The sequence below is a fragment of the Nuphar pumila genome, chromosome 4 (genome assembly GCF_984573655.1).
Source record: "Nuphar pumila chromosome 4, dmNupPumi1.hap1.1, whole genome shotgun sequence".
NCBI classification, from domain to species: Eukaryota; Viridiplantae; Streptophyta; class Magnoliopsida; order Nymphaeales; family Nymphaeaceae; genus Nuphar; species Nuphar pumila.
In genome coordinates, this window is record NC_143252.1 from 118,876,214 (window position 1) to 118,893,302 (window position 17,089).

General features: G+C 37.6%; 1 protein-coding gene across 2 annotated transcripts; it reads right to left on the reverse strand.

Annotated features, from left to right (window-relative positions):
• Positions 1 to 7,120: 7,120 nt before the first annotated feature.
• On the reverse strand, positions 7,121 to 10,770 carry LOC149840799 (uncharacterized). 2 transcript variants are annotated; one of them, XM_090004550.1, is made up of 4 exons: positions 10,018 to 10,764; positions 8,173 to 8,294; positions 7,964 to 8,054; positions 7,121 to 7,460 (listed from the first exon to the last, which is right to left on the reverse strand). In XM_090004550.1, exons 1-4 carry the CDS (start codon positions 10,561 to 10,563, stop codon positions 7,383 to 7,385), a joined length of 837 nt encoding a protein of 278 aa, XP_089860676.1. In that variant the 5' UTR covers positions 10,564 to 10,764; the 3' UTR covers positions 7,121 to 7,382. The 2 variants fall into 2 exon arrangements, with proteins under 2 accessions (XP_089860676.1, XP_089860678.1); XM_090004552.1 differs by lacking the exon at positions 7,121 to 7,460 and adding an exon at positions 7,487 to 7,828 and having other exon boundaries at positions 10,018 to 10,770.
• Between the last annotated feature and the right edge of the window lie 6,319 nt (positions 10,771 to 17,089).

The following is a 17,089-nucleotide window of genomic DNA, read 5'->3' on the forward strand; positions in this document are numbered from 1 at the left end:
TTAGGAGGAACCAATCTCTCTCTCTCTCTCTCTCTCTCTCTCTCTATATATATATATATATATATATATATATATATATATATATATATATGCATTCAACATGGTTTATTTGATAAGGATCAAGCCTTGGATCATGTTTTTTTTTATGTAAAATTGTGATATTTTGAGTTATGAAATTTTGGCACACTGTGGGGTGGTTGATTTTTTAACTCCTTTAAAAACCTAATTACTTATGGTATACATGATTCAAAACAAGTTTCCTACTGAACAAACCATGTAGATCACATCTATGACATTTGATTTATAAAAATTAGAAATTTTTGAAAAAAAGAGTGATTTCTACTCATTAGTTCCGTACCTTCATTAGTAGCCAATATTAACCCTATATATATATATTTATTGTGTGCTTGAGTGCAATGCACTCAGGCTTTGGTAACAGTTCGAATTGTTGTGGTATCATGATACGAGAAAGGTCCCAATTTCAATGGGGGCCCACATAGTCGGCATAAATCCTAGGCACAAAAAGTCCTCTTTTCATTGGTTTTGTGTACGAGAATTTTCTACCACTTATTTTTTGTCAACTCATTATTAGTGTTCTAGACCGCCAAGTTTTTCACTTTGTTTACTTGATGTAGTACTTCTTTACTCTTTCTAAGTGATGTGAATGAGCTTTGCCCTAAGAATCCTCGTGTATGAAGAGATACACGACCCCTTTGTAGATGATTTCTTATGTTATAAGAAGTTTATGCATTCTTGTCTTATTGCAATCTTTCTCTCTTGTTCTCTGCCTTTTCTGCCTCTTATGTAATTGTACGCATGCGGGCTTGTGTTCTCGCACCCATGTGCCTTTGACCGTCTACTTTCAAGCATTCGCTGCATACTCAAGAGGCTAGCCTTCGGTATTAAGGAGCATTGGGGCAAGTCATGGGGGCCTTTGCTTTTAAGCTCATGACAAAGTGGTACCCGAGTCTTGCCAAAGCTGAGAAAGAGGCTCGATGACCAGTGTCTAGCGAGTTGATGATCATCGTTGATCATGTCTTGGAAGATGACTAAACCACCTTTCAAAGGGAATCACAATCAAAAGCAGAAAGAGATTGCTTCAAGGAGTCTGGTTCCTCCCAAAGAAGAGTTCATGGTAGATGACCGTGTGACGACTTTGGTGAATGTTGTTTCCAAGCTGACAGATACTGTGACCAACATAGAGCAGTTGATTAATAATGAAAGCACTAATTTTTTGATGCTTGATCACGAGATCAAGTCTGCAATGAAAGTAGTGAAGGACTCTATAGACAATCTTACGATCAATTTCGAAGATCTGCTGGAGAGATTCAACACTATGGTCGAAGAAATTGTTGAGGTCCAAAAAAATAATGACCAGCTAGATTGACAATTGAAAATTGTCTCTGCTGGATGAAGTGCAACATATGGGGATAGGTCGCCAAGTTGCTCGAATATGTAAAGTAAGGTAGACCATTAAGAAATAACCATAATAGTAACACCACCAACAAGAGGGATAACACAAGGAATAATATCAGGGATAATGCTGGTAATGAGAACCGACAAGGTGATAACCAACATAATCATAGTTGGCAGGATATACAAAACAACAATCAACAAAGGAATAACAACTATAGAGGGTGAAACTATTATCGTCGTGACTGTTATCACTGTCATAGTGATTACTGGGCTAATGAGTATCCCAACAATAATCATGGTCAAGGAAACGTAGATAGCCATGAGCCTAGAGCTGCAAACACTATTCAAGATGAAGAGGGCATGCGATTGAAGAAGCACCGTCTGAGCCAGTTGTGCAAATGATGAACGTCGTGAAGGTGACACCTACCATTGAGCCAACCATAAGCAAAGATCTAATGTACTTGTATGTTCTTTTGAATGAGATACTTACCAAATCCTCAGTAGACATGAGTGCCACACACAACTTTGTTTATCTTAAAGAAGCACAGTGACTAGGATTGCATTTGAAAAAAAAAAGAGAGCTAGATGAAAACGGTCAACTCTAAAGCCAAATCTATCTACAATGTTGTCCATGGTGCGCTATTACGCATCTGAAGTTGGTCTGGAAGAGTCACATTTTCTGTAGCCCCGATAGATGATTTTAAGGTCGTCTTTGGAATGAAATTCCTGTGAAACAACAAGGCACTGGCGATGCCTTATCTGAATATTTTCAACTTTGAGGAAGAGAAATAACCTTGCATGATTGTCACACATCCTGCAGAGAAGCCTTGTGAGCGTTTGGTGTTTGTGCTTCAACTAAACAAAGGCATGAACAGAGGTGACAAGACATTCCTTGTGACTATTCAAGAAGTGAAAGAAGTAGGAGATATTGCTAATGTCCTAGGAGTGTTAGTGCTCGTACTAAAGGAGTTTGATGATATGATGCTCACCGAGCTGCCACAAAATTTACCTCCACAACGTGAGGTAGACCATCAGATTAAGTTGGTGTTGGGTGCATGATCACCCACGATGATACCATACTACATGGTGATCACTGAGTTGGCAGAATTGCGAAAGCAACTGAATGACATGCTTGAAGTAAGGATTATTCGACCATCCAAAGTACTCTTTGGAGTGCCCATGTTGTTTCAAGCAAAACATGATGGATCAAAGTGCTTGTGTGTTTACCAAGCATTCAACAAATTGACAATGAAGAACAAGTATATGCTTCTTTTGATAATGGACTTATTTGATCAGATTAAAAATGCTCAAATTCTCTCTCTCTCTCTCTCTCTCTCTCTCTCTCTCTCTCTCTCTATATATATATATATATATATATATATATATATATATATATATATATATATATATATATATATATATATATATATATATATATATATATATATATATATATATATATATATATATATATATAAAGGGTTTGTGGTAGGGTGTCAATGGGTTGGGTTTAGTTCAGACCCAGGTGAAACCAGTCCCAAACCTGATTTGTGATGATAGTACCAGGTTTGGACCCAGGTCCAATCAAATCCACCATAAGAGAGACCATAGCTGGATCCTATAACGATTATATGAACTAGACCCGAACCATATCTAGTAAAATAATATTCTTTATCTTTTTTACAATGAAAATTTGGAGATCTTAATTTGAACTCGGGTCGGGCCCGAGTTTAGTATGGAATTTCACAAACCATACCAGGCTCCATATATTAATTGGATCCTTTAGGTTAACCTAGATTCTAATAGGACCTTATTTATCACCAAACCTTGACCCTATAGGGTTTGGTATGGGTTGGCTCTGGTTAAAACTCGACCCATTGATACTTCAAGGTTGGGGACGAAGATTGGTTGGATAAAATGAAAATTTGTATGATTCATTAAATGGAATAAATTTGCCATCATTGATAAATTGAGTTGTTTAAAGAGTGAGCCAATAATAGGATCTTTCTAAAAAGTGGGAAACTTAAGATGCACTAGGATGGTAGGATTGAGGGAATGTTTTTACTTGGATTTTGTTAGATCAAATTTGAGGGATTAGGGCTTGATAGAACAACTTTATCAATTGCAAAAATTGTAGATATAGGCCAAGAAATTGAAGTTTAATTATTTTAGAATTATATCTATTGGTCAAACTTTTGATAAAAAGGATATTTATGAATCAATTACATATTTCCTCTAAGTTATATATACTCATAGGGTTAATTTGAAGAATCAGTAAAAATATGAAAAATTAAACTAGATTACTTGAAAACATTCCTCTAATGAATTCCTTGAGAACCTTTATAGTGATTGGAATTTACAAAATTGTCATTAATCAAATATTGCAAAGTGTAGGTATTTATTATAGTATAGGATTTAGTCCTAAGGGAATTTTTGTCTATATTAACACCATAATACCAAATATGGATGCATGTAAGTTGTAAACAAGATTTTTTGTTAAGAGGAGGTCATTTTGATAAGATTTAATTCTATGGATGTGTTAAACATGAACAAAATAGTAGGAATCAACCCTTGGATTTTACTTTTTCACTGTAAAACTACGTTATTGTGGGGGTTGAAAATTCAGTACATTGTGGGCCATTGATTTTTTGAAAAATGCTTGTATGCACTATACAGAAAATATGTCACATTTTTTAAAATGCCCTACAATTCTTGCTTTTCTCCCCATATTAAAAAAATATCTGGTTTTAAAAAAACATTTTTACCCTTCGCACATGCGATTTCCTAAATATATACGAATTTCCTCTCAAATATGTGATTATTTTTTACATAACAATATCGGTTTTTAGATATATATCTCTTTGATTCAACATCAAAAACTTGTATTTTTATAGTTGTTGGAAAGCTGAGACATAGGCCTATAACTTTTCAGTTTTGAATCCGAAATGAAAGCCCCTCTAGGATTTCTGTTTCTGCATTTCAAAACTAGAATAGAAGCATGCTCTGCAGACTAAAACATGCATAATTACGCCTTTTCTATATGTTCTATGCCATTTTCAACAACATGCACTGAAAATCGAGAAAAATAAAAAGAAGAATAGAGATAGATCATGACATTAGCTCTCCAATGCCATTAAGATCACCTTATCTGATGAGCGATTGTAGAGAAACGTCTTTTAGAAGATAAATTGTTCGGTTGTTCCAGTATGCAAACATACTTCTATTATAGTTTTGGAGCTAAAAAACAGAAATCCTAGAGAGGTTTTCAGCTCTGACTTAAAATAAAAAAAAATTATAGGCATAGGTCTCAACTTTTCAACAACTATAAAAATGCATATTTTTAATATTGGAGGAGAGAGATACAAACCTGAGAATAGAGACGGTTCTGCAAAAAATATATATGCGATTTTCACATATGTTTTCTATGATTTTCTCTTAAATATATGAGGAGTTCCTCATATATATGTGATTTTCCTCCTAAATATATGATTTTTTCATATATTTTCTATAATTTTCTCTTAAATATATATAGAGCTCCTCCTATATATGCAATCTTTCTCCTAAACATATAAATTTTGCATATATTTTCTGTGATTTTTTCTTAAATATATGTCATATATATGCAATTTTCTCGTATATATGCGATTTTCTATTAAGTATATATAATTTTTTTGTAAATATATGTGGAGTTCCTTCTATATATATGATTTTTTGTTTATGAAAATCATATATAATTAAGAAGAGAATCACATATTTGGGAGATAATCACATATAAAAGAGCAAAATTGCATATATTTAGGAGAAAAATTATATATATTTATAAGAAAATTGTATGTTTAGGAGAAAATTACATATATAAGAGGAAATCACATATATAGGAGGAAATCCGAATATATTTAAGAAAAAATTATAGAAAATATATGCAAAAATTATATATATTTTCTGCAAAATAGTCTTTGTTCTCACGTTTGTATCTCTCTGCTTCGATGTTGAAAACCTGCATTTTTATAATTGTTTGAAAGTTGAGACAAGGGCCTATAACTTTCATGTTTTAGTGAGAGCTGAAAACCCCTCTAGGGTTTCCATTTTTTAGCTTCAAAATCAGAATTGAAGCATTCTCTACATACTAAAACAACTAAACAATCGAACTTTCAAATGATGTTTCTCTCCAACTGCCCATAAGATCAAAGTAATCTTGGTGGCGTTGAAAAACTAACACCCTAAACTATCTCTGTTATTTTTTTATTTTTCTCGTTTTTTAGTGCATGTGGTTGAAAAATAGCATAGAACAAAAAGAAAAGGTGCAGTTGTGCCTGTTCCAGTCTGCAGACCGTTCCTCTATTCTGGTTTTGGAATGCAAAAACATGAACCGTAGAGAGGTTTTCAGTTTTTACTCAAAACAGAAAAGTTACATGCCTATGTCTCAGCTTTTTGACGACTATAAAAATGTAAGTTTTCGATGTTGGATCTGAGAATAGATATTATTCTGCAAAAAATAGTCATATATTTAAGAGAAAATTCACATATATTTAGGAAATCACATGTACGAAGGGTAAAAAGATCTTTTTAAAACTAGATATTTGTGATTTTGGACATGGGGAGAAAAACAAAAATTATGAGGCATTTCGGTAAATGAGTCATATTTGTTGTACAATACAGTCATTTTCTGTTGATTTTTTAACCTAGAATATCCAACATACAAGTTAGAAAAATATGATCCAACATCTACTAAAACAAACATGTAGATTACATTTGGACAGTCACATGTAAAAATAAAAATAAAAATAAAGTTTTACACTAGGGAATTTGGAATCCACAAGCATTGCAAACATTTTCGCACTCACATGCACAAAATGATGGATCTTTCCAACATTCGGATGCAAACTTGGGATCCAGGGATCTCTTAAGTGATCCCTTATGTGCCCCCAGCCAATCAAGCGACAGCATTTTGTATCCGATGTAATGTTTCCCATACTTTAGAGAATATGCTAAAACCAAGCAGGTTTTTATTGTGTTTTTCTTGTATACAACCATAAAATCATATAGAATCAAGGGGTTTGACGTAGTGGGATGAAGCCTAGACTCTTGGATGGGCAGTCTAGGTTCAAATATCATGGAAGTCACCCCTAAGTAAGCCTAAGCTTGGCGACTCCCTGGGGTCGAGAGGTAATTAAGCCCTCGAGTTTTATGCTGACATGGTAAGTATGGCAGGCTGAGCCAGTGCGGCTAGGTCTCTGCGCTTGGAGCGGTTTCACCGAGTAAAAAAAACCATGAAATCATATGATACATGGGTCTAACTGCACCAATTATCACGTCCAGATCTTAGACACGTAGAGTTTGATGAAAATTCTTTCCCGTTTAAAAATCCAGGTATCATGTTTAGCTGAATTTGGATAAGGTGCAATCACATAGCACAAAGTGCATTTGCCGCTTCATCTAGCCATCACCCATCAGCTGTTGGGCCCCCACATGTCACAGGTTGTATCAGAATGATGGGTTGTGGCCAGGTGCAGCGGCAAATGCACTTGGTACAATGTGATTGCACCTGATCCATCGCCTGTTTCGCTTAATCTAGCATATGTTGATGTTTTTTATCCTGTCATGATTTATCATATTTTGCATAAGACTCAAATTCGCTGCTTTTCCATATTGCAGTAGATGACAATGAAGCAACATTTTCTCCATTTGTTTGGAGAGTATTTTGTCTTCTGCAAATCAACTTATTCAAAGAGTCCACACACCATAACTCCAGGTATCTTCCCTCTACTTTCTTTATTAAATACTCGAGGCCGATGCCTCGGGTTGCATTGATATTAAATTCTGATTATGGCGTAAATCACAGTTTTGCAACTACATTGGAGTCTTCCATTTACTATACAACAAATTTTTTCTTTTTTTGGGATAATCCAAGGGAAACCCCCATCATCAGCTGCACATTGACTGGCCTCTTTCTAACTTTTCCTTCACTATGAAAACATTCTGTTTTTTCTCTCTCCCTCCAATACACAAAATAAGCATGTTCCCAACATAAAGGGGAGCACATCCTGCAAAAGAAAAAAAATACAGCACATTACCTTCAAAGGGTAATTATTTTATTCTACATAAAGCATGTCTCCTCTCACATTAGACATCCACATTTGTGGAATGGTCCATACATAGGAAAACTGTGTCCCACACTAGAGATCCCAATTTGTGGAATGGTCTATACGTAGGAAACTGGATGGCCTGTAAGTGAAAACATTTGACTCCATTTATCAATATTTATGGGGTACCATCTTATCCTTTAGGTTTTAATAGTCACAATTACAAATAATAACCGAGAGGAGAATTAAGACATAATCTGTTGCTGGACAAAGTAAAAATAAAAAGCATAATGGAACTAGAATCCCTCTATCCTCTTCACAAATCGACCCTGTAAAAAGATAAAAAAAAGGACAACTCTTTTAGAAGTGTAACAGGATGTTCAAAAGATAAAATAAGAGAGAGAGAGAGAGAGAGAGAGAGAGAGAGAGAGAGAGAGAGAGAGAGAGAGAGAGAGAGGACTTACCTTCATGCGTGGGCGTTTTTCTGCATTATGTTTTCTAACCTCATACCGAATTCTCTTGGAGAAAAGCCTACTCTGCTTCTTTTCTTTGTACCTATGTCAAAAGGACACGATAAGGACACATTTTTTTTGTAATGTTGTCGTTAAGAATAGTTTAAAATAAGACACGACACGCGTGAATAAATTAAAGTGTCTCTGTGACAGCTTTGTACCTCAGCACACGTGCCTCCCTTGTACCTAATTTTCCTTCTCCACTGTCCTCTGCAGTGCCACAGGCATCCTCAGGCACCCTCCATGATGCCATATTCCTCCCATGTACCATTTCCATGGCTACCTGCATTGCCACACTCATTTTATCAAGCAACAGACAACCATTTAAATGCTATTCATTAATAAAAGGAAAGGGTTTCTTCCTTTTTATGGAAGGATAAGAATCTATTATTTCAACCACGTGCCCTGAGTTGATTCAATGAGAAAACCTTGATTTCTATATTTCACAAGTGTTGGTGCAATATGAGCCGTTGATTTTCGATTGTTCTAAATACATATTTAAACATGAAAATGCTCAATCTAATACATGTTTTTTACTACATAAACTATAGAGAATACCTATATGAGTTTGGATTAAGCAAACACCTGAAGCTTTGTCCTTTTAAACTAAAGGGTTTAGGAGATAAGACCATTTAGGAGATACTCGTTACTCTCTCTTTCTCAAACACTGAAGCTTTGTCCTTTCAAACTAAAGGGTTCAGGAGATAAAATTATTTAGGAGCTACTTATTACTCTCTCTCTCTCTCTCTCTCTCTATCTATCTATCTATCTATCTATCTATCTATCTATCTATCTATCTATATATATATATATATATATATATATATATATATATAGTTGAAGAAAAATCAGTTTTTTTCATAATTTTTCGTTTTTTTGGCAGATCGGATAATACAGTTGTGAATTAATACCACGAGCCTTCTTCTGTCCACAATTCCTGTCTTTGATACTTTAATACCACGAACCTTTTTGCTTAATTTAATATTTTAATTAAAAATCTATGCTTGAAAAGTCAACTTGGTTTTTTAGAGGATCTTAACATTTCAACCAACCGATCCAAAAGTGTCAGATGACTTAAACCATCTTCTCAACAGCCAGAATGAAATGGATAAGATCCAATCCCTCGTTCTAAGTGTAAACCAAACTGGTAGGATGTAAATTAATTAGCCATGAGAACATATAAGTTAGGCGCCAGTTGCCTATATTCGATAGTCCCTTTGTGTTAATTAAAGTCTAATTACCCATAACACAATATAATATAATACCAACAATGACAAGAAATACTGCATAGATAGGTTGATAGAAAAATAGATAGATAGATAAATCATGGATCCAGTAATAAGAGAAGTGATAACTCCTCCAGAAGAAGACCAGCTGCGTCCCCTATTGAAGTGTATCTAACGGCTCTAACATTATAAAACTTGCTAGTTTGAACAGAGAGGAAATGACAAACTAAATTGAGAGGCACTTTTCAATTAAATTGCTTTTAAGCAACTACAAGTTTTGGTTGTAATTCATGTTCTGATCACATAAAACTCGCTAGATCGGAAAGAGAATAAATAGCCAGATAAATAGAAAGCCGACTGTTAATGCGGTTTGTGGGCATGAATCGATAACAATGGCGCTCTTAGCTAAGAAGGAACACATGCTTACTTCTGTAGGTGATGGGCGTTTGATTGTGCAGACAGCAGCATCCGTGGTGGGTCGCTGCTGCCTGCGCACGACGCAAACATCAGACCCGCGGGACGTCAGGAACATTGTCCCTTGCATCTAGCGGTCCTTCGGTGTTCCACCTCTCCCTTTGGAGCAGGGTGTGCGAAACACATGGGACAAAAACCCAAAAAATAAAGAAAATTTTAGAAAATTGTGAAACACCTAGAATAAAAACTCGACTTGCTCAGGACACCTTTGCGCCCGGCCAGCAGTGAACTGTTCAGTTCCAGTTCCGTCCTTCAATCAGACTGTCAGATTACTGAATCTATTTTGAGAGAGAGAGAGAGAGAGACCGTGATGTGAGAATCATCGTGAGGAACGGTTTGAGGGCACTCTCCATCGATGTAGAGCGAGCCCTTGTCGGACCAGGCGTTGAGTATCTCCTCATAGTCCAGCTTCAACGACAAGCCTTGCGCCTGCTGTTGGTGTTCATCCACGGCGGAGCAGCTCCCGAATCCGGTGCTGCTGCAGTCCTCCTCCTCCACCGACGAGCAGTTGTGGCGGCCACTCTCCATCAGCATCACCTTGGGATAGAACATCCAGCTCTCCGGCTCCTCCGGGTAGCGGCCCCTGTGCCGGAGGGCCGCGAGGGCGAGGTCGCCGGAGCCTTCGGAGTTCTCCGGCCCCGCCGGGCTGTAGTCAGCTGGCGGCAAGGGATCGTCGTCGGAGAGGGAGCCACCGAGGAGGCCGCTCATGGTGGCGCCGCCCTCCGGGTCGAGGAACCACGCCATGTTGCCGGCGATGTCCTTATCCTCGGGCTCCCTGGACAGGTGGTTGACGAGGTTCTCCGGGTGGAGGGGGAACAGGTTCAGCTCGCTATCTGACGGTTTCGGAGTCATCACTCTCTCTGTGTAAGGGATGCTCGAGGCGAAGCCTCTGCCTTTTGGTATTGGTGGTGATGGTTGATTTGTTCTTTTTGCTTACTCACTGCTGCTGTTAGTGTGAGTTGGGAAGAAAAGGATGAAGATGAAGTGGTTGTTTTTCTGCTGCCCTCCCCAGCGCTTCCGTCACTTTTGGCAAACGAGGAGAAGCCTGCGCCTTTTTGGAGTGATGCTTGTGAGGTGGTGGGCCTTTGTATACTTTTCACACCAATCAATCTCTCTCTCTCTCTCTCTCTCTCTATACACAGTTCTTGTACCACATTTTTGGATAATTTTACGTAAGGCCATTTCTGTCGTCGGTGCTATATGCTTTTGATGGTGGCTTGGCTTAGGGCTGGTAAACGAACCCATCTGCTCGTGACTCGTTGGGTTTGGATCACGAACTCGCTTGTAATTGGTTCGTATAGCTGCCGAGCTGAGTCATGAGCAGCTCACTAGCTTAAGCGAGTTGAAGCTGAACATAGGGTGTTAAGATCGGCTCAACAACAACAACAAGGCCTTCATCCCAAAACAATTGGGGTTGGATATGAACAAAAAAAAAATCATTCTCGGTCTTCCACATGAATTCTTCTCCTCCAATCATTTCTATCCAATGCCATGTCCCGGGTGAGGTTCAAAGCATTCATATCCTTTTCTGTCATCTCCATCCAAGTTTTCTTAAGCCTACCCCGATCTCTTTTAACTAATATATTTTTCTATTTCTCCATCCTTCTAACTGGAGCATCATTAAGCCTTCGCCGAATATGTTCAAATTAACTACCACAAATGATTCTCTCTCATCTTATTTTCAATGGATGCAACGCCTACCTTCTTACGTATCTTTTCGTTTCGAATCTTATCTTTTATTGTATTTTCACACATTCATCTAAGCATACGCATCTCCGCTATACTCATTTTTTGAATATGATGTCTCTTGGCAGTCCAATATTCCGTACCATATAGTAACTTGGGCTTAATTGTCGTTCTATAAAACTTTCTCTTCAATCCAATATCATTTTATGATCGCAGAACACTCCAGTTATACTTTTTCATTTCATCCACCTAACCTTTATCCTATAATTTACATCTCCATAAGTGTAATATGTAGTATATATCTATAAATATATTATAGTTTAATATATAATATATATTCTATGTATAAATAACAAGAAATGTTCTTACATGAGTCAGCTTGCATTAGACTCGAGCTGAACATATCATGTTTGGTTCAATGGGCTCTTTCACGAGCCCTGGCTTGACTTCATTGGGGGCTAACAATGAACATAGGCAAGGGTTCTAGACTCAAAGTTTTAGGCCTATGAGATGACGACTATAGGTATGCAAGCTGAGCCAGCGCGACCAAGTCTTGTATCCCTGATGTGGTTGCTTCCAATAATAAATAGGAAAAAATAAACAATGAGTATCTATATCACATATGGTTATGGTTGATGGTTGCAGGCACAAACTGGTACTCAACGTGAGCATGACAAGCGACTTTGGACAGAAAACTGTCTAAAGCACCTTAGATGCCGCCCATCTAAAAAAATGAACGGCATCCAAAACTCAACAAATAGGATTGTCCCCACCAACATGGGCCCTACAAGAAGTTTTGATGTCATTCACTTTCCAGACGAACGGCATCATCAACCACAGTAAAATGGACAGCCGAAGGTACATTTTTGGGTGCCATTCATTTTCTTGATGAACGGCATCCAGGGCCCCTTGCTAAGTCTGATTTGTGACCAAAGCTCGAGCCCTTCAATAAAACAAGGTTAGGAAGTAGCCTGGTGAACGGTGTCAGTGGCGAAGCTGTAATTTTGCATGACGATAGGACTTAACATTTAGATTCGTCATCTCTTTCTAAAAGTCAATTTGAAGGGGAAGGAGAGATCGGTGTTATCTTCGAGAATCGTCATCCTTGGGAGACACGTGGCAAACAATGATTGGAAGCTATGATGTTATCCAGATTTCCTCACGCTGTAGTTGCTGACGTGTGACTGCTGCATCTGGCTCGGCTTGCGCTGGTGACTCGGCTCAGACTTGTCAATTCTGTTATCTTGAATGTTCCGCTTCTTTTTACTAATTGGGTTAGGAGAAAAATGGAGAAGTTGTAAGCTCACTCCACAAAGCACGTTCCACAAAGCACGTAAGGGTGCGTTAAGTTTGATTAATTTCCACCTTAGATTCAACAATCTGACACGATGTGATGCCATGACTACCGTAAGATCTCTCTCTTTAAACTAAAAATTTGCGATTCAAATTTTAGTGAAAATACAGGACTCATAAACCATGACAAATTGTCCCTTCACCTTGGTGACGTTCACACATTGTCCTTCTCAGAAGAGGGGGAGCCCTATGCACAAAAACACTGCTAGGACTTGACCCGTCTATTAAGTGCAGCCAAGGGAGTATGGTTCTGATACGGCTTGAGCCGAGCCGAGCCGAGCCGAGCCGAGCCGAGCCAAGTGGACTTTGGTTCATTTCATGGCTGTGGGGAATGCTATGACACGTGATCTTGTAAAAAGTACAAAAAGCGAGCCTAAAAAACAAGGGCTACTGGGTCCCACATAGGACGCCTTTTTCATGAGCTAGATATTAAGTCGTCCACGTGGATTTGACGGTAAGAAAACGCCATTCATGATGCCTACCCTTCCTACCGTCAGTGTCACGATGTTGGTAAGTTCTTTTGGTGATACTTTTGGATGGCATTTCTCACAAAAAGTTTGAAAAAGGTAAGGTTATTTAGTGTCGGGGCACGGGTCCGGTTTGTATCCGATACCCGACCTAACCTTAACTCGAATTCTTGAGTCTGGGCATGAAAAGTGCAGACCCAACTAATATTTGGATAGACCCGAGCCCCACCTAAGCAAAATGGCTTAGGTGAGATTTGAACCTAGACTGCCAATCAAAGAGTCTATGAGTCATCCTACCATGCCAAACCCCTTGGACCTGTATGGTTTCCATAGTTGTATACAAGAAAAGCACAATTAAAAAACCTGCTTGGTTTTTCATAGTCTCTAAAGCATGTTGGCTGGGGCACCACTACAACAAAGCAGTAGATTAGCGACGACCACATTTAGCGACGGATTAGCGACAACGAGGCGACAGTATGCTTACGTCGCGAATATTTCGACGCTAACTGGCGACGGAATTATTTCATTGTTAGGTCCGTCGCTAATTACGACGGAATAACGAGCGCTATATTTCGTCGCCAATCCGCCGGTACTAAACGGCGACCACAGCTTGGCGACGGATTTACTTCCGTCGCTAGATTAATATGAATAGCGACGGATGGTTCCGTCGCTAATCCGTCGCAAACACGAAAAAAAATTTAAAAAAATTTATTTGAAAATTAATTACCGAGAACTGTACAATTTCTATTTCCTGTACAATTTATATTTCCTGTAAATAAAAAACAAACCACACAAAAAAATTCATATAACAAGAATCTACAACAATTAATCGTTCCACCTTAAAATTAAGAAGTTTCATTATTTACAATTCAACAATTACAATTAGGAAAAATAAAAAAAATAGAACTTCTTCAACACAGTCCTCTAATCATCGCCAAGATTTCGTGCGTCTTCTTGTTCATTGTCTTTATCTGTCCCTTCAGCTCCACTACCCTGATTATCGCTAGCAGCCTACACAAGAAAAGAACAGTCAGTATTGATAAACAAAATATAATGAAATAAATTACACACTATATGTGATTCTATCATGTGCTCATGTGTGATCTAAGGCAATAAAAAAACTCTATATGTGATTCTATCATGCTCATATGTGTGCTAAGGCAGTAAAAAAATTGAATATGTGATTATAGCATGTTCATATGTGTTCTAAGGCATCTAAAAAAACTCTATATGTGATTCTACCATGCTCAGATGTGCTTTAAGGCAGGCAAAAAACTATATATGTGATTCGATCATGCTCGTATGTGTGCTAAGGCAGTCAAAAAATTGAATATGTGAATATAGCATGCTCATATGTGCTCTAAGGCAGGCAAAGCCAAAAATTTTATATGTGATTCTATCATAAATGATATATAACATGTTCATATGTGTTCTAAGGCAGTAAAAAAACTCTATATGTTATTATAGCATGCTCATATGTGTGCTAAGGCAGTCAAAAAACTGAATATGTGATTATAATATGCTCATATGTGTTCTTAGGCAGTCAAAAAACTGAATATGTGATTATAGCATGCTCATATGTGTTCTAATGCAGTCAAAAAAACTTTATATGTGATTCTATCATGCTCATATGTGCTCTAAGGCAGACAAAAAGTTATATATATATATATATATATATATATATATATGATTCTATCATGCTCATATGTGTGCTAAGGCAGTCAAAAAATTGAATATGTGATTATAGCATGTTCATATGTGTTCTAAGGCATCTAAAAAAACTCTATATGTGATTCTACCATGCTCAGATGTGCTTTAAGGCAGGCAAAAAACTATATATGTGATTCGATCATGCTCGTATGTGTGCTAAGGCAGTCAAAAAATTGAATATGTGAATATAGCATGCTCATATGTGCTCTAAGGCAGGCAAAGCAACTTTATATGTGATTATAGCATGCTCATATGTGCTCTAAGGCAGACAAAAAAACTTTATATGTGATTATAGCATGCTCATATGTGCTCTAATGCAATAAAAAAACTCTATATGTTATTATAGCATGCTCATATGTGCTCTAAGGCAGTCAAAAAACTGAATATGTGATTATACCTGAGAGGGACCTGGAATCGAAGATCCCCTATCCTGAACAGCGGCCTTGATCTCATTTCGGAGAAAGGGGGCGACGGTGTATTGAAAGTAGTTATTCAGTGATTCATTAATGATCTGGCGTACATCATCACCGGAAAGAATAGTCGGTTGCTTGGAGCTTATGTCGGCGCAAGAAGTCGGTGAGCCGTAACTGGAAGAACCAATAACTGGTGAAGTGTTCATATTACTCCCAAACCCGAACACACGACCTTTTTTGGGTTCACCTGCTGCAGTCACCCATGCTGTAGGATCAAATGATGGATGCTGAGTAGCGTCATCGTCATATCGCTCTACCATCTGTTGCTCATATGCCTCCTACAAAATAATGTTTAAAGTATTCATTAATAATTAATGATAACATTATGATAACTTGCATATATATTGCAATGATTATTAATAGAATTAATACATACCGTTGTCGTTCTCGCCTTCTCTGATACGAAGACTCCCGTGGTCTTCCGTTTATGTGTTTCTACAAACACATCCTTATATGGTACACTGCCTCCTTTTTCTGCTTCCTGCGAAGTTAAATAACAAAAGATTTAATACACAAGTTTGCAACAATACTTATAAAATTAATATTATATATTGATGAGTTACCATTTTCTTTAGGTGGCTCCCAAATGTCTTAGATCCACCTGTGTGTAGATGGGCTTCGGGCATCTTCGATCGATTTTGTGAAGCCTTCGCAGAGCGATTTTTAAATGCATCTCCCGCCCACTTATCGCACATTTCATCCCAGTAATCTCTCCTGATAGTAATAGGACCATGGCCCTTCCACAGTAATGGATCATCTACTACGCCAGATGCTTTTTTTGCTGCAGTCTTCATAGTGTGCAGCATGTCTGCAAATCGATTGGCAGCCACCTTCTGCCACACCTTCCTTGCATCATTTTCTTCCACCGTAGTTGCGAAGCGATTCAAAGCCTACAAATATTTTCAGAAAGTTAGTAGACATTGCTTAAATAAATTAAATATGAAACACATTAACTATGAGGAACAACTATATACCATGAATGAGGACCACAATCTGTCTAACACCTCCTTTGGGTACTCTTTCCATTGAGCAACTGGTTCTGGTAGATGTTGAAGAAGTGAATTCCTAATCTCCCGTACCACTTCTCGTGGCTCAAACCTCGTGCTGCACATGAATTGTTACACAGTAAATATCAATATAAAATATTTAAAAGATATACAATAATTGAAAACAAAATACTTACGGTCGATTATCGATATACACTATTCGAATGAGTCTTCTTGTGCCAGCCTGAGAAGACCCTATTTCCTGTGTTGGCTGTTGACTTGTGTGATCAACTGATGTAGGTGGGTCGTGTACAGACGCAACATCATCTGTAAAAAAATACATTAGAAATTCTCAGAATGTGCATTTGAACTAATCAAGCATCTAATTAGTTATATGATATACCTATCACAGGAGCCCGTGAAGATGAAGGCTGAGCCTGGCTACTACTGGATGAGCGACCACTATAACCTCCACGAACCATATTCTAACAAATAACATATGTCATACAATACATTCAAATAATTCACATCAAGTATTACAATGCATTCAAGTCATTCACATCAAGCATTGCAATGCATTCAAATAATTCAAATCATTGACATCAAGTATTGCACTAATTCAAATCATTCGTTAATTGCATAAATTATAATACATTCAGATAATTGAAATCATTCACATCAAGTATTACAATGCATTCGAATC

Bases quoted from the DNA above. Each gene is read 5' to 3' on its own strand.
- LOC149840799 (XM_090004550.1), bottom strand. From the start codon at position 10,563: ATGACTCCGAAACCGTCAGATAGCGAGCTGAACCTGTTCCCCCTCCAC. The intron at 8,055-8,172 runs GTACAAAGCTGT...CTTTTGACATAG, and splicing joins AGGGAGGCACGTGTGCTGAG to GTACAAAGAAAAGAAGCAGA. The intron at 7,461-7,963 runs GTAAGTCCTCTC...TTTCTTTTGCAG, and splicing joins AAAAACGCCCACGCATGAAG to GATGTGCTCCCCTTTATGTT.